The 18,380-nt window shown below is 40.6% G+C and overlaps 1 protein-coding gene across 1 annotated transcript in view; it reads left to right on the forward strand.

Annotated features, from left to right (window-relative positions):
• Positions 1 to 18,380, forward strand: part of LOC113076258 (leukocyte tyrosine kinase receptor-like) — a 56,574-nt gene that overhangs the window by 25,871 nt on the left and 12,323 nt on the right. The window contains exons 7-17 of the mRNA XM_026248913.1: positions 5,946 to 6,095; positions 7,472 to 7,572; positions 8,012 to 8,172; positions 9,275 to 9,369; positions 13,977 to 14,057; positions 14,341 to 14,515; positions 15,732 to 15,882; positions 15,959 to 16,090; positions 16,371 to 16,527; positions 16,797 to 16,979; positions 18,235 to 18,333. Coding sequence (XP_026104698.1) covers positions 5,946 to 6,095; positions 7,472 to 7,572; positions 8,012 to 8,172; positions 9,275 to 9,369; positions 13,977 to 14,057; positions 14,341 to 14,515; positions 15,732 to 15,882; positions 15,959 to 16,090; positions 16,371 to 16,527; positions 16,797 to 16,979; positions 18,235 to 18,333 — 1,485 coding nt within the window. The remainder of the gene's footprint in view (positions 1 to 5,945; positions 6,096 to 7,471; positions 7,573 to 8,011; positions 8,173 to 9,274; positions 9,370 to 13,976; positions 14,058 to 14,340; positions 14,516 to 15,731; positions 15,883 to 15,958; positions 16,091 to 16,370; positions 16,528 to 16,796; positions 16,980 to 18,234; positions 18,334 to 18,380) is intronic.

Below are 18,380 nucleotides of genomic sequence, written 5' to 3' on the forward strand. Positions count from 1 at the left end.
ACACCTGTGCGATTTAATTGGAGTGCAATTACTGTGACGACATGACCAGACAAGCGGAATTAAAGTGCCTATGGTGAAGTGCCTAAGGAGAAGTGCGCTCACTAGGGGACACCCAGGAAACAGAGACTGATAGCGTGACATTACCCCCTCCCCTACGGAGCAGCTACCAGATGCTCCACCTGAAACCCCGGAAAACCCAACAGAAAAAGAGGTAGGAGGGAGGTGAAGCGGAGGCGGACTAGGGGGAGGGACGGAGGGTCAGAAAACAGAGACAAACAACCAGGTGGAATGGAGAGACAGAGACAAAGACAGGACAACCAGGTAAAATGGAAGAAAAGAGACGGAACAACCAGACGTGATGGAAAGGTAGAGACAGGAAGGTGTAACACAAGACAAGGAGTCCAGGAGGGTGGTGGACCGGCGGAAGGAAAGAGGGGAGGGACGGAGGGCCAGGTCCAATGGAGGAAAATAGAAAAAACAAAAAACAAATGAAAACAAAAACATTGGTAAATGGAGGACATTAGGTGATGCCCACCCGGGCGGAACAGAGGGCCATCACCCCCATGTGGTCAAAGCAGAAGCCCCCCCAGGACGGAGTGGAAGGCCACCACTTCCACGTGGTCGCGGCCGGAGTCCCCCAGGGCGGAGCGGATGACCACCACGTCCTCTTGGTCACCGCCGGAGTCCCCCAGGGCGGAGCGGATGACCACCACGTCCTCTTGGTCACCGCCGGAGTCCCCCAGGGCGGAGCGGATGACCACCACGTCCTCATGGTCACCGTCGGAGTCCCCCAGGGCGAAGTGGTCTCGGGCACTGCATCGGGAACGGCCTCCGGCACCGCATCGGGAAAGGTTTCGGGCCCCGCCTCGGTCTCCGGAACCGCAAACGGACACCGCCTCGGCTTCGGGCCCCGCCTCGGCCTCCGGAAAAGCATCGGACACCGCCTCGGCCTTGGGCACCGCCTCGGCCTCCGGAACAGCATCGGGCACCGCCTCGGGCACCGCCTCGGCATCGGCCTCTGGAACGGCCTCGGGCACCGCCTCGGCCTCGGGAACAGCATCGGGCTCCGCCTCGGCATCGGGCACCGCATCGGCCTCTGGAACAGCATCGGGCACCGCGTCGGCCTCTGGAACGGCATCGGGCACCGCCTCGGCATCGGGCACCGCCTCGGCATCGGCCTCTGGAACAGCCTCGGTCACCGCCTCGGGCACCGCCTCGGGAACAGCATCGGCCTCTGGAACAGCATCGGCTCCGCCTCGGCATCGGGCACCGCATCGGCCTCTGGAACAGCATCGGGCACCGCCTCGGCATCGGGCACCGCATCGGCCTCTGGAACAGCATCGGGCACCGCATCGGCCTCTGGAACAGCATCGGGCACCGCCTCGGCATCGGGCACCGCCTCGGCATCGGGCACCGCCTCGGGAACTGCATCGGCATCGGGAACAGCCTCGGGCACCGCCTCGGGAACTGCATCGGGAACAGCATCGGCATCGCCTCTGGAACAGCATCGGGCTCCGCCTCGGCATCGGGCACCGCATCAGCATCGGGCACCGCCTCGGCAACAGCATCGGCCTCGGGAACAGCATCGGGCTCCGCCTCGACATCGGGCACCGCATCGGCCTCTGGAACAGCATCGGGCACCGCGTCGGCCTCTGGAACGGCATCAGGCACCGCCTCGGCATCGGGCACCGCCTCGGCATCGGGCACCGCCTCGGCATCGGCCTCTGGAACAGCCTCGGGCACCGCCTCGGGAACAGCATCGGCCTCGGGAAACAGCATCGGCCTCGGGAACAGCATCGGCCTCGGGAACAGCATCGGCCTCGACCTCTGGAACAGCATCGGGCTCCGCCTCGGCATCGGGCACCGCATCGGCCTCTGGAACAGCATCGGGCACCGCATCGGCCTCTGGAACAGCATCGGGCACCGCCTCGGCATCGGGCACCGCCTCGGGAACTGCATCGGCATCGGGAACAGCCTCGGGCACCGCCTCGGGAACTGCATCGGGAACAGCATCGGCATCGGCCTTTGGAACAGCATCAGGCTCCGCCTCGGCATCGGGCACCGCATCGGCATCGGGCACTGCCTCGGCATCGGGCACCGCCTCGGGAACTGCATCGGCATCGGGAACAGCATCGGGCTCCGCCTCGGCATCGGGCACCGCCTCGGGAACTGCATCGGCATCGGGAACCGCCTCGGGAACTGCATCGGGAACAGCATCGGCCTCTGGAACAGCATCGGGCACCGCCTCGGGAACAGCATCGGCCTCGGGAACAGCATCGACCTCGGGAACAGCATCGGCCTCGGGAACAGCATCGGCCTCGGGAACAGCATCGGCCTCGGGAACAGCATCGGCCTCGGCATCGGGCACCGCCTCGGGAACTGCATCGGCATCGGGAACAGCATCGGGCTCCGCCTCGGCATCGGGCACCGCCTCGGCATCGGGCACCGCCTCGGCATCGGGCACCGCCTCGGCATCGGGCACCGCCTCGGGAACTGCATCGGCATCGGGAACAGCATCGGGCTCCGCCTCGGCATCGGGCACCGCCTCGGCATCGGGAACAGCCTCGGGCTCCGCCTCGGGAACTGCATCAGGAACAGCATCGGGAACAGCATCGGGCTCCGCCTCGGCATCGGGCACCGCATCGGCATCGGGCACCGCCTCGGCATCGGGCACCGCCTCGGCATCGGGCACCGCCTCGGGAACTGCATCGGCATCGGGAACAGCATCGGGCTCCGCCTCGGCATCGGGCACCGCCTCGGCATCGGGCACCGCCTCGGCATCGGGCACCGCCTCGGCATCGGGCACCGCCTCGGCATCGGGCACCGCCTCGGGAACTGCATCGGCATCGGGAACAGCCTCGGGCACAGCATCGGCCTCGGGAACAGCATCGGGCACCGCCTCGGCATTGGGCACCACCTCGGCATTGGGCACCGCCTCGGGCACCGCCTCGGGAACTGCATCGGGCTCCGCCTCGGGAACAGCCTCGGCCTCTGGGACTTTCTCCAGGCCTTGAGGGACGGTCGACGCCTGTCTCCTCCTCCTCCGTCCTCCACGATGGCGAGTCGGCGGCACCTTGTCTGGAGACTCAGGCGTTGAGTCGTCCATCTTAAGCTGTGGCTCTGGGCTGGCGACAATCCTGTGCTGTGGTGTTAGGCTGGCGGCCATCTTGTGCTGTGGCGCTGGGCTGGCGGCCATCTGGTGCTGTGGCGCTGGGCTGGCGGCCATCTTGTGCTGTGGCGCTGGGCTGGCGGCCATCTTGTGCGGTGGCGCTGGGCAGGTGGCAGTCTTGTCTGGAACTTCTGGTGTGGTTGTTGCATCCCACTGAGCACGATGGTGCAGGTATTTGGTAAACCCCCAAAAGTCCAGGATCTCTAACCCCTTCATCTCCCATTGAGGTAAAGGATCATCCAGGCAATTATTAAACAAATCTTTAAGTGCTGCATCATTGTAACCTAACCCGACTGCCAAAGTCCAAAACAATTGCGCCAGGCCACCCACCTCGCTTCCCTTTTGATGAAGGGTGGTTAAGTTCCGGAATCTCCTCCTCCGTTCCTCCATGGTGGCTGGGGAACAGATTCGAAATCTCACACCGCTGGATCTAGGCATGATGGAGTCCTTCTGTCACGGTTGGGTTAAGGGAAAAACACAAGGAAAGGGTAAGATCCAATAGCAGGTAAGGTTTATTGCACAAACAGGTTAAATACAAAATAAAACTGTCTTGAGAGACAAACCAAACAAAAAGGGAACCGGATGAAACGGGGAACTCGGAAGAACGAGAAGGTAGAGGAAGTCTGGGGGAACGACAGCATGAGACACATAGGGTAAGGACTCCATAAAGACGACAGAGAAAGACAGCTCTATATAGGGAGACTAATGACTAAGGATAGTCAACACCTGTGCGATTTAATTGGAGTGCAATTACTGTGACGACATGACCAGACAAGCGGAATTAAAGTGCCTATGGTGAAGTGCCTAAGGAGAAGTGCGCTCACTAGGGGACACCCAGAAAACAGAGACTGATAGCGTGACATCTGTAGCATTTGCAAGGTCATTCTTTCCAATTTGCATTTCGTTGAGAGTGTTCAATTAACGAATGAGTAGCAGTGTGACAGGGTGATGGTGCCGCTGAGTAACTGGCTGGCTGTGTGTTACTCACATTAGCTGTATTAATTCTTAAGGCCAAGATAAATGTCTAATCCTTTCACTGGAGGCGTTGGATTAGCAAACCTGCTCTGTCAGAGTTTTTCACTGTGTAAAGAGCTGCATAAAGGCCCTTAAATGCATGAGTGTTTGCTTTCCTCTAGGAAAACCATTAGCATTTTTATTGATTTATTTAATCTCCATTAACATTTATACTATGCCTAGATGATTTATAATTATTGTCTGTGTGTGCGTGTGTGTGTGTGTGCATGTGTGCAAAGAACTTTGTAGATTGTGTTATTTGGCACACAGTACTTACAGTGTAATCCACAAAGACAAAAAAACAAAAAAAAAAGGTGACAAACAGAGAAATCCAAATTTACAGGGAGTCTTTTAAAATGCATTAAAGATTCATCTGCTACACACATTGCATAAATATTCTGTTAATTATTCTGGAATTAACAAAAGAACTCTAAAGGTTTGATTAGCCACTTGAAAAAAGCCAGTCACGTGACAATAAATAATTTAAACAGCAATAAACAGCATTTTATTTATCATTTACCATGTAATTAGATATAATTCAGTTTATTTGTTTAGCACTTTTCATAATTCATTCTGTTATATATTGTTGTCATACCAAAAGTAATAATAATAAGAAAGGATTATTAAGCTGTAATAATAATATTATAATTATGATTGTTGAAGTATCATCTGACCCTGAAGATTAGAAGATTAAAGTAATTGCTGCTGAAAATTCAGCTTTGCCATCACAAGTGAGGTTTCTTTAAAAAAACATGTACAGTATATAATTTATATTCAAATTTTGATTATATTATATTATACATATTTGCTTTAAAATAGTTGTAGTCACGAGTAATGCAGAAGTATGTGAACCCCCAGTGCGGCTACAAGAAAATTCTGGCCTTATTTAATCCCTTCCTCAACATGTGGAAACTTCTTTTGATATTATTTGAAGGGTTTCATATGATAAATAACTCTGACAGCATCCTAATGAAGATGATCTAAGTAACTCCCACTAAGTTTAAGCTTGTTAATTACATCCATGACATTATAAAATCAGTCAGTCATAAATCAGTCATAAATCTGTCCTAGTCTATACCTAACATCCAGAAAGCATACTAGCAACCGTTAGCTAGATTCCTGTCATTAGTTGTCATTTTAGGTGAGAAATATTTAAAGTGCAAAGCTAATTTAGACACAGTTTGCCTCATGTTGATTCTTCTCAATTTAAACCATACATTGTAGACAGCAGTGAATATGTTATTTTTTCTCAGCTCTTGTTATTACAACCTAAAAATATTTTGTGCTCCATTAAAAATATTCTATGTGCCACTACACAACATGTTCACACAAGAGAAAAATGGTATTTCCAGTAAGAAATTGAATTGATTCTGGAAAACAATCTAGCTATCCTTGTTCCATATCAACATAACTGTGGTTTGTTTATTACTAGAAGAAGATGTTGGAATTATGAAATATTGGAAAAAATGAAATAAAATAATTATTACTGTATCAGATAGTTGAAAAAAATGGACTTCGTCCTATTCAGCACCTTGACATAAAGCTGAAGTGAACAAACCAGAAAATCTAATTAAACCATCTTTGTTTATTTAGGCATCATGATAACTACATTTTAGTGGACGTAATAGATAAATGGAAGGAAGAAATGCAATATACGTATATCTGATAAGCTTTTAAAGCTCTGCTAATGTTTGTAGTATTTTGTGCATACAGATTTATCAGACATTTCTGTGTCTGAATAAGTGTCTGAATGTCTTTGCAGACTCCTTACCCTTGGGCTCATACTGCTCATTTGAGTTGGGATCCTGTGGATGGTCAGTGGCTGATTCACAGTCCTCCTGGAGACTAGTTAGTGGACAGCAGCTGACTGAAGACACTGATCTACTGGGCATAACTCTACAAAACACTCAAGGTAAATGTGAAACAACATCTTCTTTCATTTATTTTATTGATTACCCATCAGAAGTACAGACTTTCCATTCTCAGTGTTGAAATATTATTCCATTTATTACATAATTATATAAACAAATAATTTGCCAACAGACATACTGTACACTACCATTTAAATAGTTGGGGTCAGTTAGATTTTTTGAAATAAACAAATAAATATTTTTTTTATAAAGTAATTATTAAACTGTTTAAAATTGACTGTAAAAATTGTATAATATTAAAACGATTTATATTTCTGTTGAAGATTAAAGTAATGGCTGCTGAAATTCAGTTTTGCCATTGTACAAATGAATAAAAAATGATATATTTCACAATATTTCAGCTTTCTTTAAGAAACATTAAAATGTCTTACAGAGCCCGAATGGTAGTGTATAAATCTGTTGAATTTACAAAATAAATGATTTGTGAATAGATATTAGTTAATATACAGAACACATTTTGTAAACATAAAATTATAAAAAATGTCAAGTAAAATGTAGAATTTGCTCTAAAGATTGCCTGCATAATGAAGTCTAAAATACAGAAACACTGTATATATAATACAAAGTCTGAAATTGTTCACCAATTATTAAGTGACTCACATAATCCATTTCTAAATGGGCAGTCATATGGGGACACTTGCTAATGTTGCTAATCAGGACCCCAACAGGAAGTAAGCATGTTATTACACAGATAGGTCACATCAAAATGTTTTACAGAACATAGAAAAATACATAAATAGCATAGATTTGTGCAAGCAGTTCGTTTATGAGAGATATTAGGTGATGTGGTTAAACTAATATGTGAATTTAAGTGCCTTGCTTTCCATGTTTGGTCATAGATTTTTTTTTGGCAAAAATGTTTTATCCTTATCAGATTAATATAACAGCTTTGAGACAGGGACAAATAGGAGCCCTGTGTATATAAAAAGACTATCTTTTAACAATCCTTTTAGTTATGAATGTCACCAGTGAGATTTCTCATGACATGGGAATCCAAAAAATGTGAAGGAAAACAATTTTCATGACATGTTATTGGCACCTGTGATTTTAACATGATGAAATGTTATCCTTGGAAGGAGTCTTTCCAGATTTACAGGCTGCAGGAGAACAGTGCTGTATATAGTGTGATGTATTTGTAGAATGATGCAAGACAAATCTCAAATCCACAGCACAGGTGTCCAAGTCCACTTTATGGCTGATTAGTTGTATTCCAACTCGCCAAAGTGAAATGTACCCTTTTAAAAAACTGCACTGTGTTAGGAGACTTTAAAAGCCTATTTTGAAGATGTTTTCCAGCTGTTTTTGTCTTGCAAGCATATCCGAGCACTTACCAAGTCCTGATCCTTTCTCGCCTCAGGGCACTTTCTTTTCTTAAAGGCCAGAGGTCGCAGTGAGGAAAGTGAGGTGTTGGTTCAAAGTCCAGCTCTCCCTTCGACTATATCCAATCAGGACTGTCAGGTAAGAGTTTATGTTGACAGTCAAAGACTAGGATTCTTTTCATAGTTTTTAATAGAAACCTTTTATCACATTATAAGTCTCTTTACTGTCCGTTTGATCAATTTAATGCATCTTTGCTGAAAGTATGAATTTCTTAAAAAAAACAAAAAACACTTACTCTACCTTTTTGAGCAGTAGTTTATGTATGACTGTTCACATAAAATCATGGTTTTGCTATGTCACAATATTTGGATTCTGAGATTGCTTTATGGGCAGATTTCAAGTTAATTGTCCATGAAAAATGGGGACACATCTGTACAGCATATCTACAAATAGCTTACACAGAGTAACAATACATGCAGCCAAAGTTTCAACTTTACACTTGATTTTTCATGAATAAGATATTTTACGAGACATCTGGTCTTGCAGCAGACGCTCAACTGCTAATTTTTCTGTGCAGTTGCAGTTCTCTCTGTACCTATACGGGGACTTCAATGGAACGGTGCTCCTGTCAGTGCTGGAGAATGGAGTGTCAGCGTCTCCGCTGATTTGGGAGAGATCTGGACACTGGAAGGACGCCTGGCAAGAGATCACTCTGCCAGTTACTGAGATCTTAAAACGGTGAGATGATTGGATGGATGTGTAATTGTAAACAAACAGAAAAATACTTTTATTAATCCCCAAGAGGAAATTTAGTGTAAAGGAAGATGGGGTAAAACTTCCCCCTTACTGTATATATCATGTATTTTTAACTGTAAAAATGTATGTAACGTACTTGGATATATTTAGCATGTACATGAGTGTTTTTGCACTAAACATATAAAGAGACAATTCTGTCCTAGTTCTGGGTTAAAAGAATCACATTTCTGGATAAATTAACCATCAGGGGCATCTTATCTCAGCTGTTATATGATTTTCAAAGAGTTATAATTGAATCATTTAATTTTAAGGCTTTCTTTAGATTTTTTAAAAAGGTGTATTGAAGTAAAATTCCTAAATCAAATATGTGACCCTGGAGCACAAAACCAGTCTGAAGTCGCTGGGGTATATTTGTAGCAATAGCCAAAAATACATTGTATTTGTCAAAATTATAGATTTTTCTTTTTTATGCCAAAAATCATTAGGATATTAAATAAAGATCATGTTCCATGAAGATATTTTGTAAATTTCCTACTGTAAATATATAAAAACCTAATTTTTGATTCGTTATATGCATTGCTAAGAACTTGATGATTGACTTCACTTGAGGTGATTTTCTCAATATTTCGATTTTTTTTTGCATCTTCAGATTCCAGATTTTCAAATAGTTGTGTCTCAGCCAAATATTGTCCGATCCTAACAAACCATACATCAGTGGAAAGCTTATTTATTCAGCTTTTATATGCTATATAAATCTCAATTTTGAGAAATTGACCCTTATGACTGGTTTTGTGCTCCAGGGTCACATATGTTGATTACATTTTGCATTTTGACTATTTATTTACAAACAAAATTTCGTGTGGGAACTGCAAAGGGGTTTATGAGTTGAGGATAATATAAAATTATTCATAAAAATAATTTATTATGGGCAACTTACACAGAAGAACTTCTTACCCTGCTTAGAGTGGAATTGTTGAACTGTTTTGAGTTATTTTATTTCATTAAATGTCTACATTTACATAAACAAATCTGATTTCACCTTTGCTCTTATTCTAAAATAATTGATAATTTGTTTTGAGCACAGCTTTCATCTTAAAGTGCAGGCCTTCTGGACTTCTGGATCTACGGCAGACATTGCACTGGATGACATCTCATTAAGTGCAGCATGTTTTGACACAGGTAACCTTTAAGCCTCACACATGTACTGTACACATAAGTATGCACACAAACACTCATTTCTGGCAGAACAATGGTCCATTTGTTCATCTTTGGTACAAAAGTTTATTGACCACAGCACGGTTTTAAACTCAAGATTGCATCCAAGCATTCAATGATAGGGCGTTTTCATAAAATCTTGTATTTAGTAAGACAGACGGAGAATTTAAGATGTGATGCACACATGATGTCTAACCGCTGTCTCCAGTTAGCAGTGCGAGATGGTTCTCATAACATGGTTGATATAGATTGTGCTTGATTTGTTTTGAAGGATGAGAGAAATGATAAGAGGACCTCCTATCTCGTAATCCGCAATTGTCGTAAAAATGCCAGCGATATACTTTCTGCTTTTCTAACTAGCATTTATAGACCTTCAGAATCAGGTTTCTTTCCATGCCACGGTTGACCGCAGGAATTGATGAGCCTGTTAATTGACATTCTAGACTTGTGAAAGTCGAGATTTACTATCCTTCTTAACTTTATTTCCCATAATCTGTGATTTTGAGAAATTCCTGAGCCATCTGCTCACTAAATAGCATCTTTAGCTTTCTATTTAGTCCTCCTCTTGCTGTCATATTGTCTTTGTCATGGCCTGTGGTCACTCACCACCTTCAAATCTCATCCAATAAAAGCCATGGACTTTGGAGGGCTTGAATTCTCTCTTTAAACTAAATGTTCTTTTTTGTTGATCTTTAGTTAATCTGAAATATAGGAGAAATGATGAACCTCTAAATGTTCGAAAATGTAAGCACTCTGGCTTAGTAGGTTCGTAGGTAATGCCAGTATGAATCTGGTTTAGGATATTTCCTGCTGTCCTCTCATCAAGGATCAGTTTAGACCAGGAGGAATGTCCATGCTGGTCCAGGATGATTTATCCTGGTTTGTGCTGGCTTAGTGGCTATCTAGTTCTGTCTGACTGATAGACTAGCATACCCATGTTGTTCACCAGCAAAAATTGTCAATCAACTAGCATTATTGTACTAGTGGAGATAGTTGTCCAGGTAAAAAGAGGAGTACTCTTAAATCTATTTAGGTATCAAGAATGTACTTGAAATTCATATACTAGAAGTAATTTGGTAATACATATATGCTTATATGTTTGGCTTTTACTTGTTTGTACTTGTAAAAGAATACTAGGCTTTGTAATTCAATTCAAAGACATTTTACTTCACTTTTAAATAGGGTACATAGCATAATATATTAGGCTACTACTGAACTGTATTTTCCGCAAGCATTTCATCATCATTTGAAGTGCATCATAAATAATTTTTCCAAATATATGCTTAATATAACTATTTACTTAACCGTTTATGTACCTAAATTCAAACAAGCTCAACCCACCGCGTGATGCACAAAAACAAAACCTTGTTGCCTTTGTAGAAGCTCAGGTGTGCATGTGTGACACGTGTTACAAAACATGATTGGTTCTCGACAGATTTCACTAAAATACATCAGTTCTTGTTTTGAAGAAGAACGTAAGATTTAAAGGGTTTGGAACAACAAGGTGAGTACTTGATTATGGAATATATATATATATATATATATATATATATATATATATATATATATATATATATATATATACACACATACACACACACACACATTATTAAATTTTTTGGTAAACTGTTACATGAAATGGAATATTCATTGTCATAACTTTATTTTCCCAGCTTCTTAAAACGTCTATATGTGTAGATTTGGAACCACGTGATTTTGTGACTCTAGTAAGTATTTTATTTCTGCTACTTGTCATTGCCAGTAGAAAGTTTTTTTTAAGTGCAGTAGCTACATTCAACCAACATTGACCAATCAGAACCAAGTCCAATCACACTATTGTATGCTGTTGAGACAGTAACATGTTTTCAGCAGAAATCATCCCAGCTTTGCTTTATTTTATCTTCCTGACTAGAAAACCAGGTCAGCTCCTGCAAAACCCCTTATAGAAGAAGAAAGCCGTCATATGTTTACAGCTGTGACACTTATCAGGATCAACTAAACGCTGGATCTTCAAAAGTTTGTGAAATATTTGCATAGCATCATAGAATCTTTAAAATAAGTCCATTTTACTGTGTTATTGTGGGGACATTTCCATGCCCCAAACGAAACATGATTGGTTGCTTTACCTGTCAGTCATATGGCCTCTTGGGCGGGCCTTGCCATTCAAAAGCAGCCATGGTTCCCAGTCCTTCTGCCGTCAATCATAAGCTCTGGCTAAGCGAGACTAATGGTTGCTTAAAGTCTAGGTATTGGCATAAAAACATTGTCCAATGTATTGGCAGAAAGAATAATTTTATATACACAATTAACTATTTCATTGTGAAATATTAGTTCAAATTTGTTGTTTTCGGATCATCTGCTGTTGCAATAGAAATCAATTTGAAATGAGATCAGAGAGACAAGCAATTAAAAGAGCGGTATGTCTTATTCTCATATTAATGAATCTCACAGGTTTCATTCTGACATTTGGGGCTCTAAGTGTCATACTAACTTTGGATTCAGGACCTCTGTTGTAGAGATGTTGGGTCTCTTCTAACCTAATGTTCGATGTAACAGAGAGTGCTGTATGGTGACGACTGACGAGGATTAAAAATTAACACTCATGTCAAGCTTGATGAGGATAAAGTCTAACATAGAACGGTCAAAGAAATTATAATGCTTATCTATGCAAATTATAATAAATATAGTATTCAACAACTCTACTCAGAACCACTGATTAATTATTTCCCTTTTACAGACCCTGTAATGAAGCAGTTTTCAAATATCACAGTGTCTGAATTGCAAGCCCTCTGATGCTCCGTTTCTTTGTTTGATTGAGCCATTTGCAGACTTAACTTTTTGTAAAAAAAAAATTCTTTATTGATTTTCAGTAACTGCTTAATGCATGTTTGAACAGAAAATTGCATTATGCATATTTATTCAGTAATGGAATATTCAATGAGTACTTTCCACTAATACAGGTATAACAGAAATGTTCTACAAATTGATTAAAGTTGTTCTGTTATAGTATTTCACTTATCTTTAATTTAATTTAAACTTATTATAATTATTTTGGTCAAGAGTTTGTATACTGTATGCTCTGCTGTATGTTTTAAATGTACTCATGGAATGTATTGCTGTAATGTGCACAGGGTATAGTACATTAAACTACATTATAGTACATGAAAGTGTGTGTTTGTGTCATTTAAATTGAGTGATTTTTGTACTTTTTAATATACCATGTTAGAAATCTGAAAAATAGCTTTATTACAAACGAATAGTGTAATGGAAGTGCATTTCTAATGAGCTGAAATGCTATTGAAAATGTTCTAGAAGCACATTAACGTGAAGCTTAATATTCTAACAGTAGTTCAAAAAGTATAAAAGTGTTTTTTAATAATGCAAAGAAATACAATTAAATGCACTAAAGACACTTTAAGTGATTCCATTTATACAACTAAAACATTTTTAATATATTCCAATTAGCTTAAAGTTTATCTTAAGCATATCTTAAAGAGCACTTAACAAACTTAAAGTTGTTCCAAAACAACACATTTATTATGCACTTAGTATAGTGGGTATAAAAAAATATAAAAAGTGCATCGATATTGGTACAGCTGAAGTGTATTTCTTTTTTTACCTGGGTGACCAAGGATGTCTTGCTAGTTAAAGGGTTACTCCACCCCAAAACTTTGTTATTAATCACTTACCCCCCATGTAGTTTTAAACCCATAAAAGCTTTGTTCATCTTTGGAACACAATTTAAAATATTTTGGAGGAAAATCGGTAAGCTTGAGACTGTCCCATAGACTGCCAAATAAATAACAGTGTCAAGGTCTAGGAAAGTATGAAAACATCTTCAGAATAGTCCATCTGATATCAATGATTCAACATGAAGCGATTAGAGTACTTTTTGTACACGAAGAAAACAAAAATAATGACTTTATTCAATAATTCCTTTCCTCTGTGTCTCTGTGTTTCTCAATTCTGAGCTGTACACAGATGGCGTACAGTCTTCTGTATCAGCCGCGCCACAAGGATATGTTTTTTTACGTGTATTTATGCTTTGGTTTGAAAGCAAACAACTCATCGGCATCTGCGTACAGCTCAGAATTGCCAAAATCGCGCTACGCTGATTTGGAGAAACACAGAGGAGAGGAATTGTTGAATAAAGTCGTTATTTTTGTTTTCTTTGTGTATCAAAAGTATTCTAGTCACTTCATAACATTACGGTTGAATCATTGATATCAGATGGACTATTCTGACAATGCTTTTCATACTTTCCTGGACCTTGACACTGTTATTTATTTGGCAGTCTATGGGACAGTCTCAAGCTTACCAGTTTTTATCCAAAGTGTCTTAAATTGTGTTCCGAGTTTGGAACGACATGGGGGTAAGTGATTAATAACAAAATTCTCATTTTTGGGTGGAGTAACCCTTTCAGATGACTATTTGGGAAACCAGCATCTTATAAAATACTGCTCTTGACTACCAAAAATAAAAGTAAAAAAAAAATTACACAAAGATTCATTGATTCCAACATGTGGTTTTTGTTCTTCTATTTACTTGTTCTTTCACATCTGGTTTATTAGAACTAAATGAACTGCTTCTTGGACAAGGACTACCTCAAGATTTAGACTCCTTCAGTCCTCTCCCAGAACCCTCAGCATCAGGTACGGTTTCTGTCCTGCACATTTAAAAATGCACTAGCGTTCGTAAGTTTACAGTTGGTAAGTTTGTAAAATAAATCTCTTATGATCACCATAGCTGCATTTGTTTGATCAAAAATACAGTAAAAACTGTAATATTGTCAAATATTATTACAATTTATTATTATTACAACTGTTTTCTATTTTAATATATTTTAAAATGCAGTTTATGACTGTGATGGCAAAATTGTAAGTTGTGAAAACATTAAAAAATTAAAAAATAAAATAAAAAATGTCTTATTTTCAGAGGTGTCCCAAATAACATGGTGGTTTACTTCCTGTGGAGCAAGCGGACCTCTAGGTCCGACTCAAGCCCAGTGTGACAGTGCCTACCGCAACAGCAATGTCAGTGTGGTGGTGGGGAAGGAGGGCCCTCTCAGGGGGGTTCAGATGTGGAACGTTCCAGCTACCAACATGTACAAGTAAGTTCAGAAGCTTTAAATAGTTCTGGTTTAGAGTCATTCAGTGGAAGATCATCCTATGCTTGCAACCAACATCCAAATTGCATACAATTCAAATAAATATGTGTCCTCCTATAAACTAGTTTCACTTTTTCAATGTAATCTTTGAAGTTTAAAAATCAGAGATTCTCCCTTCAAAATCCAGTTGCAAGATGCATGTTAATACCTGGTGTAAACAGTTGACTCTCATTTCTTTTTTATAAAGGCAGCGAGAGGCATGACTCACTGGCTGTAGGCACAGATAAATCTCTTCCTGTACTCTGCTTAAGCTGGCCCCTGTGTAGGCAAGCCTTTGAACTGATTTACAGTGATTATAAAGGCTAGTCATGGGAGCTCATTAAAAACAACTCCAAAACTGTCTGCGAAAGAAGGGCATGCAGAAGAGGAGATGCAGGAGACAGGAAAATATGACAGATAACTATCAGATGAACTTATAAAACACTATGTTGTGATACTGTTGCATTCAGGACGCCAGACTTAAATATAGAGATCTAACCCAGACAATCCCTCTTTCACAAACTGAATTATTTTATATTGTATCCTTTTGTTTTGGTGCCCAAAGCACTGGCTGGCTTTAATAACAAAAAAAAATTATATTTGTCTTGAAATAGGAAGTTTTAGCTTTCTTAGTGATGTGGGGGAAGTAAAGTATTTCCTTTTACATTTTAGGATTAACTAAGGCTGAATATTCAGTATATAAAAATTACAGTATAATCACAGGCCTAATGGTGATCATTTTTGGCACATTTATGGCATAATATAGCTAAATATACTAACTGGTATATTAATATAAATTATAAAACTGTGTGATGATGACCAGGACCCTCAAGTATGTTGATCGCCTTGTGAGATACCCCTTTTTAAAAAAAAATAAGGCAGCTGTATTTTCATGTGTAAAGACCCATTAAATACTGTGTGAAATTAGTAATAATAAGCATGGTATAAAGATTTGTTGTTTCCAAATAAAATAATTTACTGTAATATTAACAGTGTACTAAAGTTAATGCAAATTACTGAAATATTATCTTGAATATATTTACTTAGTTTACGGAAAAAAAAAAAATATATATATATTATTTCCTTTTTTATGGGTATTAGGACTTTGGGATAGCAGGTGTGCCTTCTGTTTGTTAATTCAGTGCATTGGGAATACTAAGGGAACATCCTAATTTTCTAGGATTTCAGCCTATGGAGCCGCAGGAGGCAAAGGAGCAAAAAACCATAACAAGCGCTCGCATGGTGTCATCATCTCAGCTATCTTCCCGCTGGAGAAAGGTGACATACTCTACATCCTAATTGGACACCAAGGAGAAGATGCCTGTCCTGGAGTGAGTGAAGCAGGAAATCAGATATTTCTGTATAGATCTCGGTTTACATTTCTGTGTTTTCTTCTTATATCTACAGAGGAACCCCCTGACCCATGAAATCTGTCTTGGGGAGTCTTCTGTGATAGAGGATGGTTTTGACAGTGATGGTTCAGTCTTGAAGTTGGCAGGGGGCGGAGGTGGTGGTGGGGGAGCCACATACATTTATCGGGTAAGATCTTTCTTTTCTTCCCGTTTTATTGTCTCAGACACATCTGTAAAAACATCCATCACTGACTTGTGAGTCCCATTAAGGGGAGCCATGTGGACGGCAGTTGTCGCCTGATAATTCCTGTGCAGACGAGCATTTTTGAGACATCCTGAAATAATTTGGAGTTGTCCAAATTGCAACACAGATGGAAGTCAAGGCCTGTCTGGAATCACTGGAGGCTTTCTTTTTTACTTGAATGAAAAGTAACTCATGATGTTGTTTTCGGGATGCACGGGGGCAGATGGAGAACGGGGAACCAGTGCCTTTGCTGATTGCAGCAGGAGGAGGAGGAAAGGCCTACCTGGAGGACCCTGAAAGCAGCCTGGACCAGATTTTTCTGGAACAATATGAGAATGACACATCCGCCCCTGGTGTCAATGGCAAATCCGGAGCAGCAGGTATACTTCTAATGACAATAAAAATAATAAATAAAATTAATAATTATATATATATATATATATATATATATATATATTAGGGATGTGCAATATGACGATTTTTGAAATTACTTCTTTTGAACACTAACAGTTACTCTGTAGTTTAGATTTGGATGAAGGACAAGCTTTATTCTTGCAAATTCCAAGTGGAACCACTTTAAACTAACTGCCCAGCACTGAGTTAACATATATGTATGTGATTTTCTCTATTTCTGTGTGTGTTTATTTAGGTGGAGGAGGTGGATGGGGTGACCTGTCTTCACTCCCCTGGGCAGGGAAATCTCTTGTCGAAGGAGGTCAAGGAGGCTCATCCTGTCCTGAGGCTCTGTCGGGGCTGGGATGGGCTACATTTGGAGGGTTTGGGGGAGGAGGGGGTGCTTGCACCGCTGGCGGCGGTGGTGGAGGATACAGAGGTGAATGTTAGATTAAAAACACTTGCACATATGTCACAATCACAAACACACAATTATGCGTTTTAAGTCTGGAGTAACTCTTTTCTGGCTCAGGCCACAGTAAGCTGTCAGCCTTTTGTTGTGTTCGAAATCATTTTGTATATTATTTTTGGGTCAGAATATTTTTATGTTTTTAAATAAATGCTCATATATTAATGTCAGCTTATGCTTGCTGAGGCTGCATTTATATGTAAAATATACAGTAAAAAAACAGTAATAGTATTATTAAGTATTATTAAAATTTTAAGGAAAATATATATAGAAATGTAATTTATTTCTGTAATGCAAAGCTGAATTTTGTACTGTAGCTTCATTACTCCAGTCACATGAGTACTCAGAAGTCATTCTAATATGCTTATTTGGTGCTCAAGAAACTTTTAAAGGGGACATAACAGTTTTTCTGCCAATCTTATGTTAATCTTGAGTACCTAGCGTAGTATTGCATCCTTCATATTGCTGAAGAGACTTTAGTTTTATCCAATTTCTAAAAGAAAGATACGGCTTTACTGCAACTCTCCGAAAACGAGACATCAGACAGGGCCATACTCCAAAGAAGAATCTTTCCGAAACCTATACAAACCATGGAGGAGTATCGCTGGCACAGAAATACTCTGTTATACGTCTAACTCATTTTTTGAGACTTTGGTCATGTTTAGCATGAGAAGCCATCTATTTAGCAGTGTAAATAAGTCAGAATGCATGAAATAACATTAGACATCCGCTAAAATTAATAAATTAAATGAAATAAACATTTCTTTAAAAATCATTTAGATGGTAGTGTATATAAATAATATAAAATTTTGTTATATACTTTTATTTAATATCTGATATAACGGTACGTTGCATTTATTTATTTATTTATTTTACTACAAAAGCAAAATATTTTGACATTGTAATGGAAAATATAGGAGAAGCCTAAAGCTACAAGGTTTAGATCATAATTCAAGTGTTCTGTTTAAAGTTACTGAATTATTGAATTATAAGTGACCCCTTGCCCGGAGTTTTTACTGACACATACTGTAAAAAAAAAATATATCTGTTGTTAGTTATCACAAAGAATGACTTGCTTTGTTAGGCAGATGTTTCATTTTAAAAGAAGATTGTTGAACAGCCGTTGTTAAATCATCACATGTGCATTTGCACCGCAAGTCTTTTTTTCAATGTGCATTGTTTGATTTAATGAGTATTATATATTTTTTATGTCACCTTTGCCCAGGTGGTGATGCTCCCCTTCTTGATGGCATCACAGCAGATGGACAAGATGGTGTCTCTTTTGTTCACCCCATTGGAAAGATATTTCTACAGCCACTTGCCGGTCAGTTTTTATCTAATCCAGATTGTCTATAATGGTATACAGTTGTG

Source organism: Carassius auratus, unplaced genomic scaffold (genome assembly GCF_003368295.1).
Source record: "Carassius auratus strain Wakin unplaced genomic scaffold, ASM336829v1 scaf_tig00019505, whole genome shotgun sequence".
Classification (NCBI taxonomy): domain Eukaryota; kingdom Metazoa; phylum Chordata; class Actinopteri; order Cypriniformes; family Cyprinidae; genus Carassius; species Carassius auratus.